Raw genomic sequence first — 27,394 nt, 5'->3', positions numbered from 1 at the left:
ACATACTCCTGAAATGCTTGATAAAGAGCCCGGGTGGACCGAAACTAGGGTTGCACCGAATCCAGGATTCGGCCTTTCTCTGCAGGATTCGGATTCGGCCGAATCCTTGAGCCTGGCTAAACTGAATATGAATCCTAATTTGCATATGCTAATTAGGTTCATGGAGGAAATCACATGACTTTTCATCACAAAACAAGAAAGTTTTTCCCTTCCAACACCTAATTTGTATATTCAGGACTCCTTTCGGTATTCAACTGAATCTGTCACAAAGGATTTGTGCATTTGGCCTAATCCAAAATAGTGGATTCGGTGCATCCCTACCTGAAATGTTGCCTTTTTTTCTGTATAATTTGGGGTTATATAGACCTTACACTACTTCACATTTTCAGCATACTGCTGCCATTTTCTTCATAAGATTTTAGACCTTTGAAGCAAGTATGGGTCTTCCAGTACTGCACCTGATACCACAAACGGTATATACCCAGGGGTGTGAGCTCAATGCTTTTGTTTCTGCATACTATTGGAGTGCAACAGACTAGACAGCACTGGCCTTCTACCAAAGGCCTCATGACACATTTGGTAATTTGGGGGCAAATTAGGGGAGGTAGATCACAGAATTCAAAATGTTCTGCTGAGCAATCAAGGGGACAGATGGTACAGCCGTAGGATCCCCATTATTGTTAAGGCCCTGAAAAGCTATATATTTCATGGGCCAAAAATGTTACACTTTTACTGGGCCCCAGATGAAAAAGTGGGATTCTGGTGACAGGCCTAAATAGAATTTAATAGACACTGAAAAATGCCATTTTGATGCCATGTTAATATAGTATTCTCCTACCAGTAGCTGTAAGTCATAAGTCATACAGGTATGGGATTGGTTCTCTGGAACCCCATAATCCAGAAAACTCCATATTACAGAAAGGCTGTATTCACTAAATTAACTTGATCCAAAATAAGATACAATTAGTCCTTACTGGAAGCAAAACCAACCTATTGGGTTTATTTACTGTTGATATCATTTTCTGAATTAAGGTATGAAGATCAAAATTTGTGAAATATCCATTATATGGAAAAACCCCAAGCATTTTGGTTAAGAGGTGCCGAGCATTCTGAATATCAGGTCCCGTACCTGTACATCTCATATCAGCAGTGGCTGTTGGTATTCCTATTATTTTTCAAGGCAAAATCAGCTGAAGTTTATGGGAAATTAAGGTTTACCTAAACTTGAAAGGCCTTAACGATATTTACCAGTAAGTTGATTAGGAAGGATGCTGCCGGCCGCAGTGTAACCTGTAGATCAATCAGTCGAGGCAAAAAACTATTTACACTGGAACATGATAAATACAGAAGTCAGACTCAGCCTGTTGCATTTCTTCTGTCTGCCACAGATAATAATGTCAGTCTTTTTATTTGCATTTGCAGCTCTCACCAAGCAATAACAGGAATTACCTCTCTAGAGATATCCCACACAAATCCTATATTGCTACTAAACTTTTAATATTTGACTTACCTCCAGACCAGAATATGGAATAGATATTGGATTTTTTCCCCTCTGTTATATTAAGATTCTTCGATATTGTGAAATGATGGGGTGCGCTGTTTGCAGTTATGGGGTAATGTTATAAAAAGCGAGATGCTTGCACCAGTTCTAGTTGCCCATGGCAACCAATCTAGAGAGCGGTAAATAGTATCCTTTAATTGGTTAGTATGAGTTATTAGAAATGGATGATATCCAAAACCTTTGCAACAATGCCATATTTCAAGGGTTTTAGCTGCTTTTGCTATTAGCACCCACTGCTGCACCACCTAGTGGCAGAATATATAATTTATGACTAGGTTGGGTGCCTAGATTGCTGTTATTTATGTAAAGTGCTGTGCGAAAAGCATCTGACGGGGCAGGGGGCGATAGCAGAGCTGTCACAGCTCCAAAGGATACTGACAATAGAAAATGAACATGGCATTGGGCTGTACTGTACTGCCATATTTCAGTTTTCTTTTCTAAGATGGGCGGATGTCTGCACTTGCTCAAATATTTCCCCTTCCCGCAATGGGAACATAAGTACTGTTACTGCATTATAATGTGTATGCACAATTTTCTGGGTAATTTGCAATGCGCAGGCTCATGGTCTTGTTTTCTTGTTTTGAGGGAGAGATGGATGCATTTATGGGAAATTGATCTTCTGTTACTGTGCAATGTGTTAAACGGGATTGAAGTCCTTCATGGGTGAATCGGGAATAATAATGTGCTGGCCTGGGCCGATACCCTCGGCCCACCCTCGGTGCACCTTTTGTGGGTCACAGGTGGGTAGAGGTTGAGCTCTTCTCTTCGCCCTCTATCGCCAGGCGACTTTTCACTCTGCCGAACGGGTGCTACTCTGCAAATTCACTAATGTGCGGATTTTACTGAACGTTACCTATTTCGCCAGAGTTAACTTCGCCACCTCAGACCAGGCGAAGTGCTTAAAAGAAGCTAGATCTTCCTCAATCTTCTGTCACTTACATCATATCTTTTGTGCAGAAAATGCATTAAAGTTCCAAAAACACTGGCGACTTTTCCTTTTTTGAAGCAGAACTGCCTGCAAAAGTCCTGACAAACTTTTTTTTGGGTAACCGGTTTTCTCCAGACATTTCATAACATATGTAACATGTATTTTACAGTGGGCTCATGTCTAGGGTGTTATATTAACTCTCTTAAGCATTAGCATCAACATTTCTAATAAAGAAGTCCATACAACTTTAAATTACCCGCCGTATGCAAATTGACCTAACAAACACTAGTGCTATAAAATGCTCGCACTGCTGAAGTAACACTAGTGAAAAGTCACTCCAGGGCCCAACATCGCATATTAGTGAATTAGCGTATTCGTAGCGAATTTGCGCCTACCGATTTGGTGAGATGTGTGGGTAGCGGTCGCTGTAGATAATTCGCCCTTTAGTGAATCTACCCCCAAGGCGTATATTTATCAAAAAAGTGAAGTTAGAGATAGTCACAGTCCTCTAGAGTGAAATTCTGCCACTCTCCATTCATTTCTATGGGGTTTTTAAAAGAGTATTTATCAATGGGTGAAAGTGAAAGTTCATCCTTTGATAAAAATGCCTTTTTAAGATCCTATAGAAATGAATGGAGAGTGGCAGAATTTCACTCTTTGGCAATCTCTAACTTCACTTTTTGATAAATATAACCCCAAGTTGGGAAGTAAACAAGCAGAATGGATTAGCTTCACAGACCTTTTTTTGTAGGAACCTCTATTAAAGTGAAAGGGTGGCTACAATCTTTTTGTTCTTCATTAATTCTGCTCTGCTCACAAGTACTTCCCCAGATTGTATTGCAGCTGCACTATAGCTTTACACAATGAGGCACACAACAAGTGAAAATGCTGACTACAAGGTTACGGAATCCTTTTCAGCTGTCTTGGAAAGGCTACAGATACATAAGAAGTGACTAATGCAAATTCATGATATCCGCATCCATATTCCATACAAAGGATATCACAGGTGAATTGTTGAGAGCAAGTGGAGGTTGGATCATTTTTGCAGACTGTGCAACGTGGAGTAAATTTTACTTTAGGGAAGTAACCCATAGCAACCAATAAAAAACATTTGATTAGCCCTTGCACAGTTCAGTGGCCAGTGGCTGCCTGGTTCTGCATTAAAGTTGCATGGATTGTAGCTCATGCTGTGTTTAACGCACAAAACGCCCAAGGCTGAATTGGAAACTTAACAGCCCTCTGTCCTTACTAGTGATGTGTGGGCCGACCCGATACCTTGCAGTGCTCCTTGCAGTGCTCCTTGCGGATGGCGGGTGGGTTGAGTTCTTCTCCTGCTCTCCCTGCCCGCCACCTTCAAATGCCGGCATCCGACTTCCGGGTTCCGGTTTTATAGTTTCGCTTCTGCTCACCCCACCCCTTTTGTGACATCATTGTGACGTCATCAGCGGCGTGGGTCTATAAAAGGACCCCCGGAAACGGGTGCGGGCGGACGCGGGTCATAGCAGGGCGGGTTAGGGTTGGCTGGAAAAAAACCCTGGGCTGGGAAACCCTGACCCGCACATCACTAGTCCTTACAACACAAATACAAATATTTCACATTCTTTTCACAATGCATTCTTTCCATTTCCCTCCACCCATTTATTTCAATAATCCTATGCACAGCTTTCCCCCACTATCATCTATACATAATAGACAGCACATAATGTATAAACTGATTCAAAGACTGCACAAAAATACCTCTGTGCATTTTTCACCCCTCTTTCTGATTAATTGAACAGGTCCCATCTCATCTGCCATGTTGTTTTATTAATTATTGTAATTAGTCCAGAGGTTTTCCGACTCTTTGGGTTCAAACTCCCATATTTGCCTGGCACCCCTAAGCTCATAACAGGGACACAAGTACCTCAACATAGGCGTAACTGTCATCCAGCTATAGTTATTGAGGGATATCATTAAAAATCACCCAAGTCTTACATTTATCCCTAACAAGCCGTAAGTTGAGCCTATCCACTTGCACTACATTATTTGCCAAGCAAGGGGGATCCACACAGTTTGGGGGTCACTGCCACTGTTTCTACCCACCAGTCCTTTTGTTTCTTGTTGCTATAATTAAACTTGAATTTCAGCATCTCTGCAAACACAGTGAGGGAGTCATTTACAAACTGCCATTTTTGTGAATTTACATCATTTCTTTTAAACGCAGTTTGCCACATCCTGGAATGTTTTTTTGCTTAGTTCTAAATAGAATGTCAGGTACAGAATCCCTTGCTTTACCCTGTGCTTGTTGTTAAAAAACAGTTTGAATGGTACCTCAATCACATAACATGAATGATTTCTTATTGACAGGAAGGAAGTAGATAAAATCACCTGACTCCCATGAATTTAGATTCTGCATTTAGGCCAAATCAATCACAGGAAGGAAAGCGAGATGTAATCATAAACCTTTATTGTTCATTTTGTGCCACTGACAATATCAATCCCATAAAAGTCCATAATAAAAAGAATGGCTATAAACAAAGAAATGGGACATATCTTATCTACAGCAAAACGTATATAGCTTCCTGACATCTCCAAACCCTTGCAAGTTGCACATTAAAGCTTTATTTAAGGAAGCTGCCCCAGTATGATGTAACAATGCAACTGGAAGAATTTCCTATAAACAGAAAATACAGTTTATATAAAGGAGGAAAACACAACTCACTGATGTATTCAGTTTAAATTTGCCAGTTTAAAAGGCAGCAGTGTAGTATGGTTCAATATTCACTCATACAGAAGAATTATGGACCATTCTGCTCTTCAGTATAAAATGACAGATAATGTATCATTCTATTTAAAATTCAAGTTAATTCAAACATTCATTCTTTTCTACAAGAAACTTCCATTAAAAGAGTTGTTCTCTAAGGCTGCCCTATGTCACCTTTATTGTTCGCACGGCAAGCACACATGATTCGCTTCAACGCTTATATATCAGGCTATAAGTGCAAGGGAGGCAAAGTATATATGATTAGCCTTTATGCTGTGGACCTATTGCTGACCCTAACCAGGCATCCCTACCCTGTTTTCTCTCCTTTCCGAGCTTTATAGTTATCCAGGCTAGAAGGTAAAGCCACACAAATCAGAAATCACGGGGATCAATATTTCTGAATATGTGATTAAGCTTCTTTAGCTCAATTTTCAATTGGTTAGCCCTACTGTTACTAGGAGTCCCTACCCTATGCGCGCCAGGCCCTCCGAATATTTTTCTGGCGAGGGGGATGGGGCAGCACGCTGTTATTACACCCCTGGTTGCTGTGAAAGTACTTAATCTTCAATAATTAAAATATGTTGAGTCATATATCATATGTTGTTCATTCCTGAGTTGTGAAGAAAACGGGGAATCCTATTGTATCCTTTCACTCCTATTCCCAGGGGCGCGCCACCAATGAGGCGAGCTGAGACGCTCGCCTCAGGTGGCAATGCCAGAGAGGTTTCCAGGGGCTGCAAAAAGCCGCTCCTGGTACCTTTAAGAGCCGAATTTCCGGTTTTTAAACCGGAAATTCGGCTTTACTAATGCGAGAGAGCGCACTTGCGTTACAGAAGCCATCTCAGACGGCCCTTAGGTAAGAATCGGCGCTGCCTATTCCTACTATCCCTTTCCATCTAACTGTCCTTTCCCCCCCTTTTTTGTTTTTATTACATTCACTTTAACATTGAACATAGCATATTCAGCACTGGTTGGCAAGATACATATCATTGTAAGCAAATTAATTTGTAGTAAGTTGTTTTTCTTGCAGTTCATGATATTTACTGGGTGTATTGTTGCAGTTCAAGGTCTGTAATCATTCCACGGTAACCAAAGATAAAGGGGGTTTCATCATCTTTACAACAATCCTGTTCAAAGAACCCATTGTAAATTCTGGATGTCTGGCAACAGTAGATGGAAATCACTAAATCCATACCTTCTAATTGTCCCAATTTATAAATGATTTTCCTGATGATGGGGTGCAGAGCAAGCTTAAGCTGGCCATAGATGCAAAGATATAGTCGTAGGAAATGTAGATTCATATGCGTGGAGTGTCCCGACATTTTGTGTGCCATGGGGATCGGGCATTTAGTCGATCGGACAGGTTTAAAGATTTTTATTGGCAACTGATAAGATCTCTGTATGTATGTCAGGATAGGCAATTGGAGCCGGTGAAGATGAGAAGTCTCTCCTACACCTCCCACACGGGGAACACCTCCTGGAAGTGAGAACAGGGTGGCTCAGAAGAGTAGTGGCAGGAGTGCGTAGTATCAGCTCGCACGGAGAAGTGAAGTTGAGCAAAGTATCAAATCAGCAGGCAAAATCTGTAGTCAATTTCAAAGCAAGGGTCAGAGGCAGGCAGCAAAGGTTCACAGTCAAAAAATATAAGCACAGGTCAGCAACAGGCAGAAAATGCAAAGCTTAGTATAACAGCAAGGATTCTGTCATGATTTTTATGATGTAGTTTTTATTTCTAGATTACACTGTTTACACTGCAAATAATTCACTCTACAATATAAAATTTAATTCCTGAACCAGCAGGTGTATTTTTTTTAGTTGGAATATTGGTGTGTAGGCACCATCTCAGGTCATTTTGCCTGGTCATGTACTTTCAGAAAGAGCCAGCATTTTAGGATGGAACTGCTTTCTGACAGGCTGTTCTTTCTCCTACTCAATGAAACTGAATGTGACGCAGTGGGACCTGGATTTTACTATTGAGTGTTGTTGTTAAATCTACCAGGCAGCTGTTATCTTGTTTTAGGGAGCTGTTATCTGTTTACCTTCCCATTGTTCTTTTGTTAGGCTGCTGGGGAGGAAAAGGAGGGGGGTGATATCACTCCAACTTGCAGTACAGCAGTAAAGAGTGACTGAAGTTAATCAGAGCACAAGTGATATGACTGGGGGCAGCTGGGAAATTGACAATATGTCTAGCGCATGTCAGATTCAAAATCAAATATAAAAAAATCTGTTTGCTCTTTTGAGAAACGGATTTCAGTGCAGAATTCTGCTGGAGCAGCACTATTAACTGATGTGTTTTGAAAAAAACATTTTATCCCATGACAGTATCCCTTTAAAGGAATTGTTCAGTGTAAAAATAAAAAACTGGGTAAATAGCTAACTAACTATATTAGAAACATTTTTTATTTTGCACAGCCTATCTATTTACACAGTTTTTATTTTCACACTGAACTATTCCTTTAAGGGTTAGCTCACTTAGCAAAGGATTACTTGCTGGGGTCTTCTAAGCCCTACTATTTGTCGGACACAACTTTTGTACGATTGCTGTCTGTTAATTAATGGCCAGCTGATATTGTTATTGTTATATTGTTATTTTTCTTACTTATTTAATCTGAACAATTGTAGATCGGCAGGCTGACACGAACAAACGTTTGTCGCACAAAGAATAAAATCTGCACTTCAGGTAGTACGTCAAATTATTGCAACTGTGCTGCTGTACAGGGTGCGGAGTAAAAGTTACCAATCACCAAGATACTCATTTACACTCATTTCTTTCTCATATGTGCCAAAAATAAAGCATTTCTTTCTTCATCCCACAGCGGCAACTTATTTCCCTTTATTAAGTGGTTTTGCAAATGGGCTTAAAAACACAAACAGCGCTAGACTTATTCATTGTGTGAAAAGCATTTTAATTGTTTGCACATTTCCTCTGAGAAATAAATGATCGTTTTCTGGAAATCGTAATGTTGTTTTTTTTTTTTTAATATATTGCCCATTATAGCAATAAATAAATGGTTTGTTAAAACTAAAAGCAGGTTGAGTTTAAGATTGAGAGGAATTGCGCTTCACATAAATGATTGCATATTTTCAAAATGTTTATTTATTTAAGAATGAGTGTTAAGAAAACAAATGTTGTGGAACAAGGCAACATAAAACTCTCATGGGCATATGTAAATTTGTAAATGGAAAAAAAATGCATAAATCTGTATAAAATGCAGCAGGGGGTACATTATGTATTATAATCGGTTAGTATAGTTCTGGGGGTCCAGAGAAAGTAGGTCCAATGCAAAGCCACAACCTGTGCTGTTATCCAGTGCACAACCTGCAGTTTGTCATTCCAGTCAGTTTCATTGGCAAGGGATGCAAGCCCTCATATGGGCTGTAGAAACTCTATGTTTGCAGGTGTTGGGTGGAGCCATGAGTGAAGGTGGAGTAAGGATCCACAGGTGTGAGTAGAGAAGGGGGATCTGCAGGTGTGAGGGTGATGGTGGGGGGTATCCACAGTTGTAGGTGGTAGTGGGCAGATGCACTAATGGGGGTGGGTATCCATGGTGTTGGTGGTGGTGGGAAGTTGTGGTAGCCCCTGGTATCCTTTTGTTAAGGCTAATGGCACAAGTAGCAGAATCATGCGTTTTTGCTTTTTGCACCAAAATCCACCATTCACCCAGGTCAATGCAATGTATCTGGGTGCAGGAACATCAAGAATCTAAGATCCACTATGTGAGACATTAGCCTAATGCCACGGCTGCATTCATAACTCTGTAAGGCTTCTAATTTATTGTTATTGCTACTTTGTACTATGCATCTTTCATTGTTTCCCCCAAGACCTTTCCATTAAAGGGGTGGTTCACGTTAGGATAAGTAAACCTTTTAAAATAAGTAAATTTAAAATAGATGAGGGGGCTATTCTAAGCACTTTTGTAATGTGCATTCACTTTATTTTTAATTCCAAGATATTAAGGGATACATGTACTGTTAATATGAATGAATTGTGTTACAACAGCACCAGTTTCCCACCAGTCTGACCACCAAGTAGACAAGGAAGTTGTCAGGAGAAAGAAAGAGGCTGTTCTGATGTTCTTCTGCTTAGGAAAGATGTGAGAAAGGTTTTTAAGTTTTTTTCCTTAGCAGAAGAACATCAGAGCAGCCTCTTTCTTTCTCCTGACAACTTCCTTGACTACTTGGTGGTCAGAATGGTGGGAAACTGACCAGCAGGTGGCACTGTTGAAAAAAAAAATAGGGATGCACCGAATCCACTTTTCTGGATTCGGCCGAACCCCCAAATCCTTTGTGAAAGATTCGGCTGAATACTGAATCGAATCCAAATTTGCATATGCAAATCAGTGAGGGGGAGGGAAAAAGAAAGCTGCACCCGAAATGCGCAGCAAAAAATTTTTTTTACTTCCTTGTTTTGTGACGAAAAGTCACATGATTTTAAGGATTCGGTTCGGCCAGGCACAAGGATTCGGCCGAATCCGAATCCTGCTAAAAATGGCTGAAGCCTGGCCGAATACCGAACCCAATCCTGGATTCAGTGCATCCCTAATAAAAAAATCATTCATATTAACAGTACATGTATCTCGTAATATCTTGGAATTAAAAATAAATAAAATAAAGAATATATATTGCAAAAGTGCTTAGAAAAGCACCCTCATCAATTTTGCATTCACTTATTTTAAAGGTTTACCTATCCTAGGTAATTTTGAGCCTCACAACCAGATTGCTGAAATTGCAAACTGGAGAGCCGCTGAATAAAAAGCTAAATAACTCAAAAACCACTAATGATAGAAAATGAAAGCCAACTGGAAATTGTCTTAGACTATCACTCTTTACATCATGCTACAAGTTAATTTAAAGGTGAATAACCCATTTAAAAGAACTGTGTGGTGTAACTGGAATCATTAAGGTATTTACTGAATAGTAAAAGGGAAAATGACATCATACTTACCATGATTTTCCTTTCCTGGCCATCCTCCATGTCAGCTACGCGTGGGTAAGCTCCTCCCCTTGACCCCAGACAGAAGAAACTCCCCTCCCAAAGACTTTAAAGCCTCCCCACTCCCCTACACAGTTGTCAAGTAACAAGCTGCCAGGTTAAACTACAGTAAGGGTGGGAATAAACTTGCTGACATGGAGGGTGGTCAGGAAAGGAAAATCACGGTAAGTATGATGTAATTTTCCCTTTTCCCTGGCCATCTCCATGTCAGCTATGCGTGGGATGTACCTAAACTTCAATCACTCTTTACTGCAAGTTGGAGTGACATCACCCCTCCCCCCCAGCAGCCTAACAACAGAACAATGGGAAGGTAACCAGATAGCAGCAAAATGTTTCGGATATAAATATCCTTCATCAGCACCTGATGAAGGATATTTATATCCAAAACATGTTGTGAAATAAAGAGAGAAAAGCACAAAGTTTAACACTTGGTGGTGTGAAAAGTAACACAATTTGCTTGTGGCCCCACGCAAGGCACCCAGCAGGGAGTCATGAGCAGAGAACCAAAGCATCATAGCAGGGCTGTTGTTTCATAAGAAGCAGACAGACAGGATTGTGGGGCTTAAAAGCGTGTAATGACAATTGTATGGCCCGACCCTCCAGACACGTGTTGTGGGTCTTGTGAGTTTCAGGCTGACTAGAACATCACTAGAGAACATTGCTCTTCCTCTGTGTTTTCCACCTGTTATAAAGGGTGGATGCTGCTAGACAGCCTGGAAGTATAAGGCCCCAGTAAAGAAGTGTGCCCTAAGGGAACCAACCCCTCGCGAGAAGAAGGAGGAAGAATAAGGAATCATCATAGCACATAAACTGTAACAATGAAATAATGATAATGTATCCAAAAAAGGGTCCATTTTGCCTCTTTAAACCAGCGGTTCTAGATTTATACTTGACTTTAGGATTAAGTCAACATCCATGTATCTCTTCACAGTTCACTCACTGAGCCCAAGAGATCCATTAAATTTTTTATTGACCTATTGTTTAAGGTCTCAAATTGAAATTGTAAAATCTTTGGCATGTACAGAATTAGGCATAAATTTGGCATAATTTTTTTACAAATTAGGGGTTTATTAATTAAGGCACTATTGCTTTACGGTGTAAATCTAGTCACTGAAAACCCCAAAAAATTGTAGTAATTTTTCGCGATTTATTATGCCCTGAATCTGTTCCATGTCCGAATCCGAAAACCTGCGAAATTCATGTAAAAGTCAATGGCAGGTGTCCCCTTTAACTATTTGTAGATGTTTTAACATGTTCAGAGTTTTCTGGGTTTGACGCTGGTTTTTCCGCAAAAACTAGAATTTTTTTGCTTTTTCACAAGACAATTTGTAAAGGTTTTTCCCAATCAGATTTTTTCAAGGATTCTAGTTTGGTCGGACTTTTTTTATTTAAAAAATCAGGATTTGGATTCGGATTTTAATAAATAACCCCCTTAGACTTGTAGATTCAAAAATAAATGGCATACACAAGTATTTTCTTCAATAACCCTTCATACCCTATGTGCTCCATATATACACTGTGAACAAACGAACTGGAATTTTATGATAAAATATCCTATGCTTCTGTGTTTTGATCAAGAGATTTGTGCTTTTTAGAGTATTGAGGTTGCTTGCCCTGCAAGATGCACTTTGTATAAGATACCCTTTTGGGTTTGTCGAAAAAAAAAATTCTGGATTACTAATTAATCAGATCAGATGCATGCGGCCGCCTGCATTAACTACAGTGTGATGTTTGTGGTTAGCAGAAAAAGTACTAATCAACCCTGTAACATAAACACTCTATGTATATGTATGTATATTTTTATTTGTAAAGCGCTCCTTGAGGGCAAAGCACTGTACAACAAAACAATAAATTAGTAGTAACAAACAAGGGGTCAGAATAAAAAGTAACAATAAGTGCATTATTAGAATACAATTCACATATATTATAAAATATAATTACAATGCAGATTAAGTGCTCAGTGTCAAGGAAACAAAAGGCTAGAGGACCCTACCCCGTAGGGCTTACAGTCTATAATCCAGCAATGCTGTAGATTTAAAATTAAAACCCATAAACACCCAAATGCTTTAGTGATGAATAATAGTTTTGCAAACTGCTCCATGGGTTGTAAATTAGCTCTACTGTGTTTAATATAAGTTGATCTTTTGGAGAGAGTAAGCTTCCTTATATCGTTATTAGTTTATTAGCCTATGTGGTCCAGAGCAAGCGCTGTAAATTAGCAGTCAAAAAGATTAACTAGGGGGCATATTTGGAGGCACATATTCCAGCCTTAAAGCATTTGTAGCCAAATTATTTATTGAGATTTAGTTAACCTTCAGAAGGTTAAAATTCAGAAGGACAGGGATAATAACCTCAGATTCATATACTTGTAATTGATCTCAAATACACAGATCTCTATAGACAAGGCATGACAGTAAGGTTATACCAGTTCTTTTGAATTATTTTGAATTTTCTGACATTCTGTAAAGTGGCCCTTATCATTTGACTTGCAGTGGTGAGACATTTTCCTGATAATGCACCCAATTAATGTCAGCCTTCATGCTTTAGTAGGTTAGGCCGTGAGGATTTCCGTGAGTTCCCTCTGACATGGTATCTGAGAAGTTATTACTGCAAGCATTGCATGGTTCAACTGCCATCTTGGTCTATAGGGTCTTGTTTTTTAAATTCTTGCTTTTTCAACAATGGAACTGCAAATGAAGTTCCAAATATGATAAATGCAATAACATCTACCACCCACCACAGAATGCAATTCTGCTGAAGCAGGTAGTAGTGTATTTAGAACAAGGGGCACCTCTAAAGGTATAATTATGGAGTGACATGCAGAATTCAGCAAAACAGGGAGCTGTGTGTGTTGTACATAAGGCCTCATAACTACTCGGCTACCTAAGAACAACACCTGATATGGCAAATGTATAATTCACCTTTTTTTCTTGAATATAAATATGAATGAATGTTTTCCCCTTGATTTTATATGACAAGTGAAATAGCATAGTTATTATGTTTTGTTGACATCATTTCATAAATCCATTTTTGAAATAAAAAAAAGTTATTCTCAACATCATTCTAATTCAGTGTCAATAAGTAGCAGAGCTATTTTATGCTTCATGCATCATTTATCTGAATCGTTTTCCCACACTATAAAAGTGAACTGAAATATATATCTCCTAATGTAAATCTTCCTAATGCCATGCTCATACGTATATAAGTAATGATGTTGGAGTGGATATTGTGATCATATAAATTCTACAGAGCTGAATGAAACCAAGCATTAGCCTTGTAATAGCCAAAATAGTCTACCATAACTGCCTTTCTATGATATGTTAATGGAGTTCAGCCTTTGTGTACAGCCAACCAGGGTCCATAATAAATCCCTGTTTTGTGTTTCATTGACGTTACAGGTGAAAGGACAAGACGGCGAAGATGTCAGGTGGCCTTTAGTTACATGCCCCAGAATGAAGATGAACTTGAACTTAAAGTCGGTGAATTTATTGAAGTTCTTGGCGAAGTAGGTATCTTCTTAAAGGGTCATAATCAAATTGTTAATAGAATTATTTAACCAAATAATTAAAAATGTTAAAAAATATTTCCTTAATCTCCTTAATAATAAAAAAGTATCATGTACTTGACCTTTATTAAGATCATATTCATCATTATTGGAGGCAAAATAATCCTAATGGGTTCTTGTAATGGTTAAATGATTTTTTTAGTAAAGTATGGAAATCCAAATAACAGACCCCTTAGCTTGAAAGCCCCGTTAAGCTTGTTCTTGATAACAGGTTACATACCTGTACATAGAAAAAGGTTTGCCAGTGGCATTGAGATGGACATATAAATACTGTAAGACAATAAACAATATCATTTAAGTTCAAGAGTGAAGAGCAATTACACGATGATTATAACTGTAACCTAAGTATTTTCCTACCCATCAGAAAACTTATCTTAGCCTACAAACATTGACTATTAGCATTCCAAATGGCAAGAGTAAGCCTGAAACGTTGCCTAGTTGTTTGACCTAATAAATTAAAGTTTTCACTTTTTGCAACAAAGAGGTATTTTTTTCCTGTATGTCTATGCAAACCCCTGGCAAGGGTTTCCAGACTGCTTTGCTCCCAGCCTACAAGGTTAAGCAGATGGTTGAAGCACACACAGTATTGTCTATCATTCTATGAGAAGCCTCCCAAGTTAGTAATTGTAAGATAGAATAGCTGTTAAAGGAGAAAGAAAGGCTAAAACTAAGTAAGCTTTATCAGAAAGGTCTATATAAATACACCAGTAAACCCTCAAAGTAATGCTGCTCTGTCAAAAGAAACACCACATTTCTTTCCTTCTATTGTTTACACATGGGCTTCTGTATCAGACTTCCTGTTTTCAGCATAAACCTCCAGGGCAGGGCTTGAGCATGCTCAGTTTGCTCCTTTCTCCCTTTTTTTACCCCTCTTTCCTCCCTCCTGCTGTAATCTGAGCCCAGAGCTATAAGGAGAGACTCAGGAAGGAAGTGATGTCACACCAAGCTAAAATGGCAGCTGCTATCCTAAACAAACAGAGCTTCTAGAGCTGTTTACTCAGGTATGATAAAGCATTCTGCAGAATAAATATAATGTTATAGCTTGCACTATTGTGTCTAATCTATTTCCAATAAACTGCTTCGGTAGCTTTCCTTCTCCTTTAAGTGCTGAATTTTAACCCAGGTATCCGTTACCATTCATTTCTGAAATACTATAGCTTTTTGGTGGTATTCAAAAATTTGTCTTTCAGATACAACTCTCTTCAAACTTAGATTCTGAATGTAGCGGGTTGCTAGGGTCAGTGTCCCATGCACAAACAGAAAGTATTCATTTTGAGTCTAGATTAATTGTATTACAGGCATGATATCTATTGTGTGGAAATGTGATCCAGAAAGCAATGCCATTTTCCAAAGTCTTCCACCTTGCACATGAAAATGCAATTCTAAGCAACCAATATACTAACATTAAACATCAATTGTTTAAGTTATTTGAGAATTTCTTCTCAATTAAAAGCAGTACCTGACTTTCTCTGTGCTCTGACTTCTAAAAACAATATTCAGCAGACCTGAAACAGAACTGACTACTGTTTACACTGTTTTAGATGCCAGACCCAGAGAAGAGAAATTGGTAAACATCGTATTGTGCAAATACATTTACAAATCACTTGAAAACCATTCAGAATCTATAATAAAGGTATATTGAAAATTTGCCCCATATTAAATTTTTTAGCGGTCCATAAAAAAATGGTGTAAAACCCAAGAAAATGTAAAATCAGGGAAATGAATTATGGGTCATTCTTGCCGCCAATAGCATGCCCCTAAGGGCTTATTCATGAAGCACCCATTTGCACTCTGTCCCTCTGCACTGAGCACCATATTACTAGAGCTAGAAATTGGTTTGGACTGGAATGCAAGAGGCCAATGTTTGCTAGGAGAACTAAACCCCCCACTGATAAGTCCCCACTGCCCCCCTCTGCTGGCCCCCTTCGCTGCCTCCCCTCTGCTAAGTGTTACCCCAGCATTGTGTCCCCTGTAAGATTACTGACCGTACATGCAGAGTGAGCGCAGCGGAGCTCACGGGCTCCATCGTCGGCGCTTTGGTAATGCCCATAGAGTGAGCGGCATATTGGCGCATGCGCAGTTGGAGCAGTTTTCTGGTTTGTTACAACTGCGCATGTGCCCGAAGTGATGGAAATTTCCAAATCGCTGGAAGAAGACCCCAAGTTTACCAAAACACCCGAAGATGGCACCCATGAGCTCCGCTGCTCTCACTCTGCATTTATGGTCAGTAATACTACAGGGGACACAATTCTGGGGTAACACTTAGCAGAGGGAAGGCAGGGAAGGGGGCCAACGGAGGGGGCCAGTGGGGACTTATCACAGTGTGGGGTTGAATTCTCCTTTAAAATCTAATGATGCATTAGGGGTCATTTATGACTGCAAGCACAGTTGCATTTGGCTGCAGCCAGTTGCATTTAAAATCCCCTAAATTAAAAGTGCTCCATGCATTTCAATATATTAGTGTTAGGCGCTGCTTTCTTTTGCCCAATCTACTGAATTTTATTCAGCTGTCCTTTTGACACAAGGAAACCTTGAGCTACTGTTACCTCTGAATCAGTTGGTAGCTCCATGTTTCCCACAGTGGCCTGTGTAAATCACTGCAGCGCAATTGCTGCAAAAGTGAAGGGCACACACATCACTCTTATAGCAGAAATTAACCCAGTTCGGTTTGTTTGCATCAACTGCATCAATTTTACATGTTGTGTGTAATTGCGTCAGGCGCATCTTTCCCTACCGAACGTAATTACATTTACAATTGGGGGAAACACTGCATTGTGCTCAAAATTGCACATAGCCCTCTGTACTTGCTACAGTTTTTTATATTTGGTTCATCATTTAACCTTTTACTGCACCATGAGGCTTGCTCCTTTTTAAGTATATATTTGTGTGTGTACAAAATTCTGTGACATAGGGATGCTGAGCCACTGATATATCACTGTCAATCAGCCAGAAGAGACCAGGCAAGGTTGCTTTTCCCATTGCATCGAGACCTACATCAGCTAATTGATGCAGTCCTTGCACTGATCACTTGGTTTCCCACTGTTGTAATTCGATCATTTGACTCCCGGGCCAACGATCAGAATAAAGCCCGATACGTGGGCATATCAGGAGGAGACCTTGCAAAACAAGGGGATCTTATGGCCATCTTAACTTCACATTGGGATTCCACTAGGACTGGAGGCACAAACATAAATTATCTTTTATGAGGAACTACTCAGGTCTCAGTCATTCTAAATAATAGATAATAGATCTCATAGCTTTACATAGGGTATACATATATTTATTCTGGCCCACATGTAGTCCTCTTTCAATCTGCCATTCAAACAATTGTCTGTTTACTTGGATCAGTGTTGAATTAACATTTCATTCAAAAAGTTTTGAATATGCAACTGTATGAAATAATCATAATAAAAAAGTCCAGTACCTCCTAGAGTTCTACAGGCAGGCTGGAGTCAATTAAAAATGCTTAAAGCCCCAAATGGACAGGACTGAGTGACAACACAATGGCTCATTTTAAGGGGATATGCAGAGAAAAGAGAAAGAACTGACCCATCTTGCTGCACCCTCCCATCTGTTACATCCAAAATCTCATATAGAATAGTGATTAAAACATAGCCTTTAATAAACACATTGATAAAATGATTTAGTCGAGAAATCAGCAATTAAAAACAAGGTTAACCGCAGGGAGACATCTTGACCAGAGGCAATAGATTGGTTGTAGGTGTAGACGGTGACAATTTGCCTGGGGGGATTTTTTAGCCTGCCTGATATGGTAAATCAAACAGTAGTCATAGGCATATCTCCAGTGATGTTTGAATGGTTTACACAATCAAATCCTAAATATCCTCAGGCGTAAAACCACCACCAACCCCTTCACCCGCATATGATCCCCTCCCAGAACGAAAATGAGCAGATCGACACGTGTTGTCTGTTAAATCACTTGCTATAATTATGTTGTGCCACGGGCACTTGTCGGATTCACCAACGCTGCCTATAGATCAATTGCTACAGTCATCCTTCATGCACCATAGGCGTATCAGCCTGTAGTATCCATGTGTAGTCTGTTAAACTAGATTGTGCCGTAGGCACTTAGATGAATCCAAACTCTAGGTATATTGTGCCTCAGGCACTTACTTCGCCCCAGGTGCTACCCCCCAAGATCCTTTCCACAACCAACCCCTTCACCCTCAGTAGACACCCTCCCAGATCGTGGGTAGTTGCCCCTATATTGGTTTATTACGGCACCCTGCCTAACCAAATTCTAAAATTGCGCTGACGTGCGTTTTGCCCACAACCAGTGGACTTTGTCAAAGGCATGAAAATGTCAGGCCACTCGCACATATTTATAACCGGGTCTTGAACGGTTGCGGTTCAAATCAGCCAATCCCTGCTTCATGTAAATAAACCATTTTCAAAATAATATACTTTTTTAGTCGTATGTGCCATTGGTTAATTCTAAATAGAAAATTGCCATTTTAAAAAATAAGGGCCACCTCCCGGAATCATAGGGTTCATGGTGCACACAAACACATACATGTTAAGTAACATGTGCCAATTAAAAGACAGAGTTCTGTAATTTGCTTCCACACTTCCTGTTACAGTTAGAGCTGCAGTATTTCTGGTCAGATGATCTCTGAGGCAGCACACAGACCATCACGAAATGATGGCTCAAGGCAAGAGATGTAAAAGGGCAATATTGATTTAAATATATAGACCAGTTTGGTGAGATTATTTAATGTGTCACTTAATTTGATATAAACTATCTGTTGCTCAAGTATTCATTTTGGGAGTAAAGTTTTCTAAGGCGATTGATTTCTTTAATCATAATGTAAACTAAAAAAAAGTGTAATTCTAAACTTTTGGCTCCTGGATTCAACATGGAGGTTTCGGATTGGTGCCTGCCATTACACTACCCAGCGGCATACTCCTCTATGCTGAAGGTCTGGAGCATGAGCACACAGACCCACAGTTTAATGCGGTAGGCTTATACTAGTCCAGCAAATTGAGTGTTTCATTCTCTTTTTATTGTATGCCCCCTACAGTCTAGCAGCCAATGAACCATTGCTGGTTCCCACAGAAACTCTGCTCTAAATGACCAACTTGTATGCACGGTAGAAAAAATGTAGAACTTACATGTTCTTTAATCAGGTATGGTCAGCAGGCAGCCCTCTATATGTTCCTAAACTACAACTCTCTGTCTCATAATATCCACTAATCATGGTCGGACTGGAGTAATATAGGCCTACCGGGATTGCCACATGAAGGCCCCTCCAGGCAGTCACCGGGGGCCCCCTCCCGGCTTCCTTCTGCGTGCCTCAGCAAACGCCTGCACGAACACCGTTATCCGATCGGGGGAGCATGGCCCAGTCCGACACTGGCACTATCTGCAGCTTCACACCCACTTAAAAAAATGCTGCATTTATTCTATTCATTAGCAACTAAATTTGTGACTTACCCTTGAGATATATATGTATATATATATATATATATATATATATATATATATATTTATATGTACTTAACAATCAAGGTAACTGCTGAACACTAACTAAAAACCAGCCTCCCCCTTAATTTGCTGTATACTGTGTGTTTAGGGTATGTAAAGTCAGGGCGATTCTAGCACCTGTGCTTTCCTGGGGTGACATTTGAGATGCCGAATTTCTCCTTTTTGCCCCCTCCCTACAAACTTTCGAGGCACTGCTCCTGACAGGAGCACCCGTGATTATTCTACGAGAACCAATGTAATTGAGGAAACCTTCTCCTGAAATGTGTACAAAACAGCAAGAATTCCAAAATAGTAATTAAGTTTAATTCATAATTACTGCACATGGGGGTGCTAAATGTTAGGCACCTCCTAGTGATTTTATTAACTTACCTGAAACCCTGGGCCGGACGCCGGTGCTCCAATCAGCAGAAAACTGCACCGGCCCGGGATTATACCAGTGAGCACCATGGATCGCTTCTCTTCCGTCTTCTGCTTTCTTTGCACCGCTGCGCATGCACAGTAGAACAGAAGGCCGAAATTTAACTAAAAAGTTAATCCAAATCAAAGTGTGGCTGCTAGGGTAATTTGGACTCTAGCTACCCGTTATCTAAAACTGGAGAGCTGCTGAAAAAAAAAAGCTATATAATTCTTTATTACAGAATGATCCTGTAACTCCTTTTTGGCCACCCGTCTGTGCCAAAGGTTATACATTACACCATTTCTTACCAATTACAGGTCCTGAGTCTCCTTTGCTAGGTGAAAGGGTACTGAGAAAACTCTTCTCTGGCAGTGCCTCCACCTAATGGGATCCAGGAATACACCTGCGGATAGTCACATTGGGAAAACATTCAACACACACATTTGCTTTATAAAAATATCAACTTTACACAAAGAAGTGCAGATTAAAGGGGAAGTAAACTGTAACAATACATATACAAATGCATTCAAAGCATGACCCACTACCCTGATGAACCTGTGCCAGTCCTGTCCTGGTAATTCCCTGCCAGGCAAAGTCCCACACTACTCCTTTGGTGACAAAGAGTCTCAGTCCCTTTTCCCAACAAGAGCACACATGGTCCAGGTAGCTCTATTTCTCAAGTACCTTTCCCGAGGAACAAGGTACTGACTCCCATGTGGCAGGCACACAAACAGCCTGTGACACAATAGAAACCCTGCTGGATCATTTACCTTTCCTCTAATCTCCCCAGGCAGACTCACTGAGGGCTCACACACAGAGCTGGCAGGCTCACACACAGAGCTGGCAGGCTCACACAGAGCGGAAACAGGCATCCACAGCGATGAGAATCTTTATCCAACAAATGCAGCTTTGATAAATCTGTAGCTGAACTGTAGCTCCCAGCACTGTCTATAGCGCGAGCAATTTCCACGTTCAGGTTTGGAAAATCCGGGGGTTCAGACCCTCCTATTCTAGCTCCCAGGCATGGGATCCCCTACCCCAACCTTAGAGGCCTCCTGCCTCTACATCTTGGCTGCTGAATTCACTCTCTCTCTCTCTCTCTCTCTCTCCAAGAATTAACATCCAGCAGTAAGACAGCAGATATCTGTAATGGCTGTCTGAGCACATGGCTCTCCCTTTTATAGTAAAGTGGTGAACCACCGACACCTTGTGGTATCCTCTGATATCTGCCATGCTGCACCCACAATGCTCTGGCCCCAGCCCCTGGGAAACCCCATAGTTCAGCCATGTGGCTCTCTGTAGGGAATTAACCCTTTGGGTCCCTACAATCCCTTTTCTGGAAAACCCCAAGCATTTGAATAGCACTTTTTAAGTTTTACAGATTAATATTGACAAAGAAATATTGTAAGCCCCTAGCAGATGAGGGGTTGCATTATGGGTTTTAAAGGAGACTGTAGAACCCTAATGCAAATGCTGGTATATACAGTATACATAGCTATGTTTAAAACAGATCTATGCAGAACATGGCTTTGTAAAGTAAATAAGGTTGTATAAATGTATTTAAACCAAGTTTTTACCACTTTATCCGGTAACAGTAAAAATATATTCAACATAAACATATTCATTAACTCTCAGGTTGAACATCCTTGAATGTTATCGTCCATATTTTTATATTAACTATAGGTTAATGCCCTTTGATAGACTTTAATGAATAAGGACATTTTCACACAGTGGATTAGGGTACCATTCTGTTTCATTGACCTGTTATCTCTCCCCATGTGCAGGTGGAGGAGGGCTGGTGGGAAGGTGTTCTTAATGGGAGGACCGGCATGTTTCCTTCCAATTTCATCAAGGAAATTGTAACCGAAACAGAAATCGGTGGTAATTATGAGCAACAGATACAAACAGGTAAGGAGTATTGATTTGTCAGTACTTCTGATCATTGTTTTTGCAGCCTGATGAATGTTTCTTATTTTTTAAAACAATGTTGTTTATTTTTAATACCTTTTTATGTTTTTGTATTTGTCTGTATTGGTTTTTTTACCTATAACTATTTACCTTGACCTAAGCTGAAAACTGTAAAGATTTGTATCCTACTGTAATTATGTTTGTGGCTGGAAACAATGGAAAACTCTTACTCCTGCCAAATCCCTAAATCAGGGAGCGTAAATACAAAGAAAGCAGACCCTACGGTTGCAGGGGGCGCAGGAGTGTAGGGGGCCCAGTAAGCCCTAATTAATGGGCAACTTCAATATATCTGGGTAGGACTGGTCAACTGAGCAATATTTTGGGGCCCAAACTTGAATTCGCTGTGGGGTCCAGTAACATCTAGTTACACCACTGCCCTAAATGAAGCCTGAAGAGAATTGCCTTTGTGCCCCATACTTCTGATTATCAGTGTTATTTAATCTATTTAGAGGCATCAAAGGTTGAATTTTGAATTCATGTGAATTTTTTTAACTCTAATAAATTCGAATATACTCGAAATTTGATTGGGGGGTTATTTAATAAAAAAATTGAATATCTAAAACGCGAATGAATATTACCGACCCATAAACCGAATCGAATTCGACTAAACTCGAATTTAGTTTTTGCTCCTAAAAAACCTTGAATGTCAGGAAGGCTAGTAACGTATTCAAATTGGTTACTGGACCTCTCCCATTGACTTAAACATGAACTCGGCAGGTTTTAGGTGTCAAATTTGAATTTTTAAAGGGCAAGGTTTGATAAATCTCGAAACCTGAATTAGAATAAAAATTCAAAATTTAAGATTAGGATTTTCAAATCTGCCCCTTAATATGATATACCACAATCATGTATCAATCTTTGTGAGGATCATTTATCACACAGTGAATTAAATGAAAGATAGACTATAGACCAAGGAGCAATCTGGTCTTCATGAATGTTCATAAACACATGACCAACAGTATCAAAAACAACTGTCGATTTCTATAAAACAAAGAAAACGAAAGTGCTGCAAGAAAATTTGTTTCAGCAATCTTTTTTTTTTTTTTTATATTGCTGTAAAAGTGCTGTGTATAGTATAGGTTTATGACCATAGAGCTTTGAATGTTTGCACCATATGGATGCTACTTTCTATATAATATATATAGACTTCATGACATTACAGTGCCCTCTAATGGCATATATAATTTAGAATCACATGCTCTAGCGGCACTCTGGAAGGAAACTTAGATAGATACTGTAGTTGAGAGTGTTTTATAAATAGCTACACTAGTTGGAAACATCAACATGGCAAAACATAAGCTGCAGTGGTCTACAGAACTCTTGATTTTTCTTGATTATAAAGGCATAATACATGGAAAGTTCTTCTTTGTCTGGTGTAATTGCTGCTGCTTGGGGTGAGTAAGTAAGCAAGTATGATGCACTAATAGACTTACGCCAGTTACACAGGCTGGTTGTACAGACTGGAAGCCAAACTAAGCAATACAAGCAAATACTGTTCTTGTATTACTGTGAGTTGAGTTCTAGTGTGATATACCCTGTTGTCATAGTCAACAAGGTTCAGGGGCATTTCTAATTGATGCAAGTTTCTGGCTGTGCTGAGTACCGATACATTGCATTGAAATTAAGGGGCAGATTTACTAAGGTTCGAATGGTAAATTCAAATTCATATTTTCGAATATTATTTGGTCAAAACTCACAAATTTGAATTAAAAACACCAGCTCGAAATTGAATTGAATGTGAGATTTATCGACCCTGGAAATAGAAGTCAATGGCAGAGGTCCCTTGAACTATATGATAGTAAGATTTTAGTAGTGATGAGCCATGAAAAGGATGCCCCATAGACTCCAATGGGAGAAAAAAATGTCACGCTTTAAAAAAAAAAAAAATGTTGCGCGTCATTCAAAAAAAGTTGAGTTTTTTTTCCGGAGAAAAACTCTAAAAAAATTAAATTTGGTTTTCAAGTCAAATTTCTATAGAATTTTAGATGTTTTCATTTTTTCATAAATAACATACCATTCAAATTGTGAATAAAATTGAATTTATTAGAGTTTAAACAAATTCACATTACTCTAAAATTCGACCTTTGATAAATGGTAACAAGTGCAGCCGTTGTAGCTCGATTTTCTAGCACTGGCCGTGGTTTTTCAAAAAATCTGGTTTATGTATGTAAATCGGCAGAATGGTGCAAAAACGTTATTGGCACAACGGGTGTATTTGCATTTACATACGGTATGAAATCATCATAAAATCCCTGTTTTTTTCTCTTTTCCTAATGAATATTTTTTGATGTCATTTCTTATATTTCATGTATTACATATTTTTTCCAATTCTGTACAACTGTTCTTTTTGTAAAACTTTTGCATAAAAAGCCAATTTGTCACAGAAATGAATTTCTCCTTCCAGCAGGGTTCAGAGATACTACTGGCTCGGAAAGTGATGGCGGCGACTCCAAATCAGAAGGGACCAACGGTACAAGTGGGACAGAAACACAGCCGAAAAAAATCAGGGGATTTGGCTTCGGGGACATTTTCAAAGACAAACCAATTAAACTCAGACCAAGGTCAATAGAAATGGAAAATGAAATTGTGCCAATAGAAAAGGTAAATAAATATATTTATGTTTTTATCATAGATTTGACTGTATCCACTGAATCCTATGCAACATTTGTCCTTTAGCTTTTTCCCTGGGTATCAGAAGATTTAGGGGCAAATTCACTTACCTCCGAATTTGCACCAGCATTGCCTTCGCCGCACAGGCATAGATTCACCAGGGCTGCGCAAATTCACGAAGATCCAAAGTTGCTCACGAGTCACCGATCTTTTGCGAAGTTGCGCTAGCGATGTTACGATCAGCGGTTCAAAGTTACGCTAGGGATCGTAAATTTGCATACAGCATTCAGTTAAAGTACAATGGCCGTATATGCAGCAGCAAACACATTACACTACACAAGGCCAGGGAACCTTAATAAATGTATTCTAATGCCATACGCATGTGCTCACCGTATACTTAAGGTGCCATGTGTTATCAAATGTAGGGGGGGGAAGGAGGGTACCCTAAAAAAAAATTCGCTCTTTTTCAGCCTATCACCCTTAAAATACTAAAAGACGCCAGCGTTTTTTGGCACTTAGAAAAAATGTCAACTTTTTTTGGAGCAATCCATATCTAGAACCTATCCCTATCTACTCTATTGCACTTCGCCTGGTCTGAGGTGGCAAAATAAAGTCTGGCGCAAGAGGTAACATCACGAAAATCAGCAACTTAGTGAATTAGCGTAGTAAGGTCCCTTCGCCATAGCGCAACTTCGCCTGGCATAAGGGTGCAAAGTAGAGGTAGAGTAGGTCCACTTCGCTAGCGAATTTATGCCAGCGCCCGTTAGTAAATCGGCGAAGTAATGAAATGACGTCACATTGGCGAATTTTCGCTAGCGTTAGCCACTTCGCCCTTTAGTAAATTTGCCCCTTAGTTACATAATGCTTACAATGCAACAATGTGTCTTGTGTGGGTTTCTGGTTTTCTTTGGGTGCCTGTCTTATTTTCTTTTTTTATGAGTATAGCAAATAGAAAAACAATTACATTCTGTTTATTGATTGATATTTTGGTTACTTTGATATGTGAATCAATATGATGAATGAGTCCTAAAGCTAGGAACACAATAGAATATGTGAGGTGGTGGAAGGCTGGAAGGTCATTGCTATGTTAGAAAACAACGTGCCATCCCTTATTGAAACAGCTGCCAATTTATGACCTGCGGTTGCTCATTGTCCACAATTTAACCAGTGGTATCCAGCCCTCTGATGAATGATCATATTGCAGAGGTCTTAGAACTAAAACTACTTGAAATTCTGACAGATACATGTTGTCTGAATAAAGTGCAATGGGGCACAGCCAGCCATTTACAATCCACAATAACATTATGGTAAAGTGCTAATTTGTGGGTGCTTGTACGTAATGTAGTGTAAGATGGTTGGGGAAATGGACGAATACTCAGTTGGGAAATATGTTCATAACTCTTGGCATCTACTGTTTAGTGGATTAGGGTAACTAAATCAGAATTAGTAGAAAACATATTAGTGATGGGCGAATCTGACCCATTTTGCTTTGCCGAAAATGCCTGAAATGGTGACAAATTTGCCAAATGCATTGAAGTCTATGGGCAACAAATTATTTAACCAAAAACTGAAAGTATGTCAAAGTAATTCAAATATATATTGTACTTTTGCTCTGTGTTGGTAGTATTGGTGTGTTTGCTTCAGAAACTCTACTAAAGTTTAAGTAACAAGATGTTGTGTAGCCATGGGGGCAGCCATTCAAGCTGGAAAAAAGTAGAAATGGCACAGGATACATAACACCATTGTATTGGACAGGGCTTATCTGTTATGTGCTATGTAACATGTACCCTTTTCTCCTATATTCCTGTAATAAAATTACCTGGGCATGGTGTGGGGGGACGGCAGGGACGCCTGCCGCCCACTCGACGGGGACGCCCGTCACGCCGCGCTGCTCCGGTGCCGGCTTCCTAGCGCGCGCGCATGCGCACTCCGATTTAAAGGCGCAGGCGCGCTGACGTTATGACGTCAGTGCGAGAGGCGCCAAATTCAAATAGTATTTAAAGGGCATTCCCACAGGTTACCATTGCCCGTGATAGGATTTGTTCCTGGTGCTTTAGCTGTTGCTATTCTGTGTGAATCTGTTCCTGATTATCTGTTTTGACCCTTGCCTGCCTGTTTGACTATTCTGATCTCTGGAACCTGACCCTTGCCTGAAATCGATCTTGTCTCTGCTAAATCCTCCTGTTTGACGTTCCGGTTTGATCTCTGCCTGTTATTGACTCCGATTCTGCCTCAACCCATCTGATTGATCCCCTGGTTTTGACCCTTTGCCTTCCTGACGATTCTGTTATCCGCCTGCCTCGATCCAGCCTGTCTGACCATCCGCTTGCCTTGTCCTTTTGTACCGTGACTTTCGACCTAAAGACTCTGCTAACAGCCGTGCCCCTTTGCCAGCCAGAACATCTAGCCTTGCACCCCTTGTTAAGTCCAGGTGGCACCCAAGTAAGCTGAGGGCTCCTCCCGAAGCCCAACGGTGGTCACACTACTGGTGAAGCCGAGCCGAGACCAGGGTGCTTGGCATTTGTTCTGGTATCGGTTGCCGGCCGTGACAATTCCATCTTGAATGGCTGCCCCCATGGCTACACAACTGCTTATTTATATAAACTATAGTAGAGTTTCTGAAGCAAACACACAGCTTTTACAAGAACATGCTAAAAGTATATTATATGCTAATTGCTTTAAATGCTTTCATTTTTTGGTGTTACTGTTCCTTTAATATACTAATGGATTTTCCATCTTGATTGAAAGAAGTTAAGTACACAACATACAGGCATTTTAGCACCGCCAAAGCTCAAAAATGTAAACCACATCCTTTGGTAATTCTAAACCAAAATCAAGGTTAAACTCCATAAACCAAAAACAATTGGAAAACCTAAATCAACTATATATTAACTGAACCTGGCATATAGCTGTAGAGTAGCTGTTACATATAATCCACAGTTAATTAGTACAGGTATGGGACTTGTTATCCAGAATGCCCAGGACCTGGGGTTTTCCGGATAAGGGATCTTTCCATAATTTGAAAATGCGGCCAAATGCGGTCGTACAGAGGGGGTCACGCCCACGTCACGTCACGCACCAGGGCCCGCCCCCCTCTAGGATCGCTACTGTATACATCTCCTT

General features: G+C 40.0%; 1 protein-coding gene across 7 annotated transcripts in view; it reads left to right on the top strand.

Moving 5' to 3' along the window:
- sh3kbp1.S (SH3-domain kinase binding protein 1 S homeolog) overlaps positions 1 to 27,394 on the top strand; it is a 203,439-nt gene that overhangs the window by 111,802 nt on the left and 64,243 nt on the right. For 4 of the 7 annotated variants that reach the window (XM_041583615.1, XM_041583613.1, XM_041583617.1 and 1 more), the window contains 3 exons: positions 13,624 to 13,730; positions 21,478 to 21,601; positions 24,069 to 24,262. In XM_041583615.1, the coding sequence (XP_041439549.1) occupies positions 13,624 to 13,730; positions 21,478 to 21,601; positions 24,069 to 24,262 (425 nt within the window). Of the gene's footprint in view, positions 1 to 13,623; positions 13,731 to 21,477; positions 21,602 to 24,065; positions 24,263 to 27,394 lie in introns of all 7 variants that reach the window. The other 3 variants (XM_041583614.1, XM_041583612.1, XM_018249067.2) reach the window with 1 other exon arrangement.

Source organism: Xenopus laevis, chromosome 2S (genome assembly GCF_017654675.1).
Source record: "Xenopus laevis strain J_2021 chromosome 2S, Xenopus_laevis_v10.1, whole genome shotgun sequence".
NCBI lineage: Eukaryota > Metazoa > Chordata > Amphibia > Anura > Pipidae > Xenopus > Xenopus laevis.
This window is presented reverse-complemented; position numbering and strand designations above follow the sequence as displayed.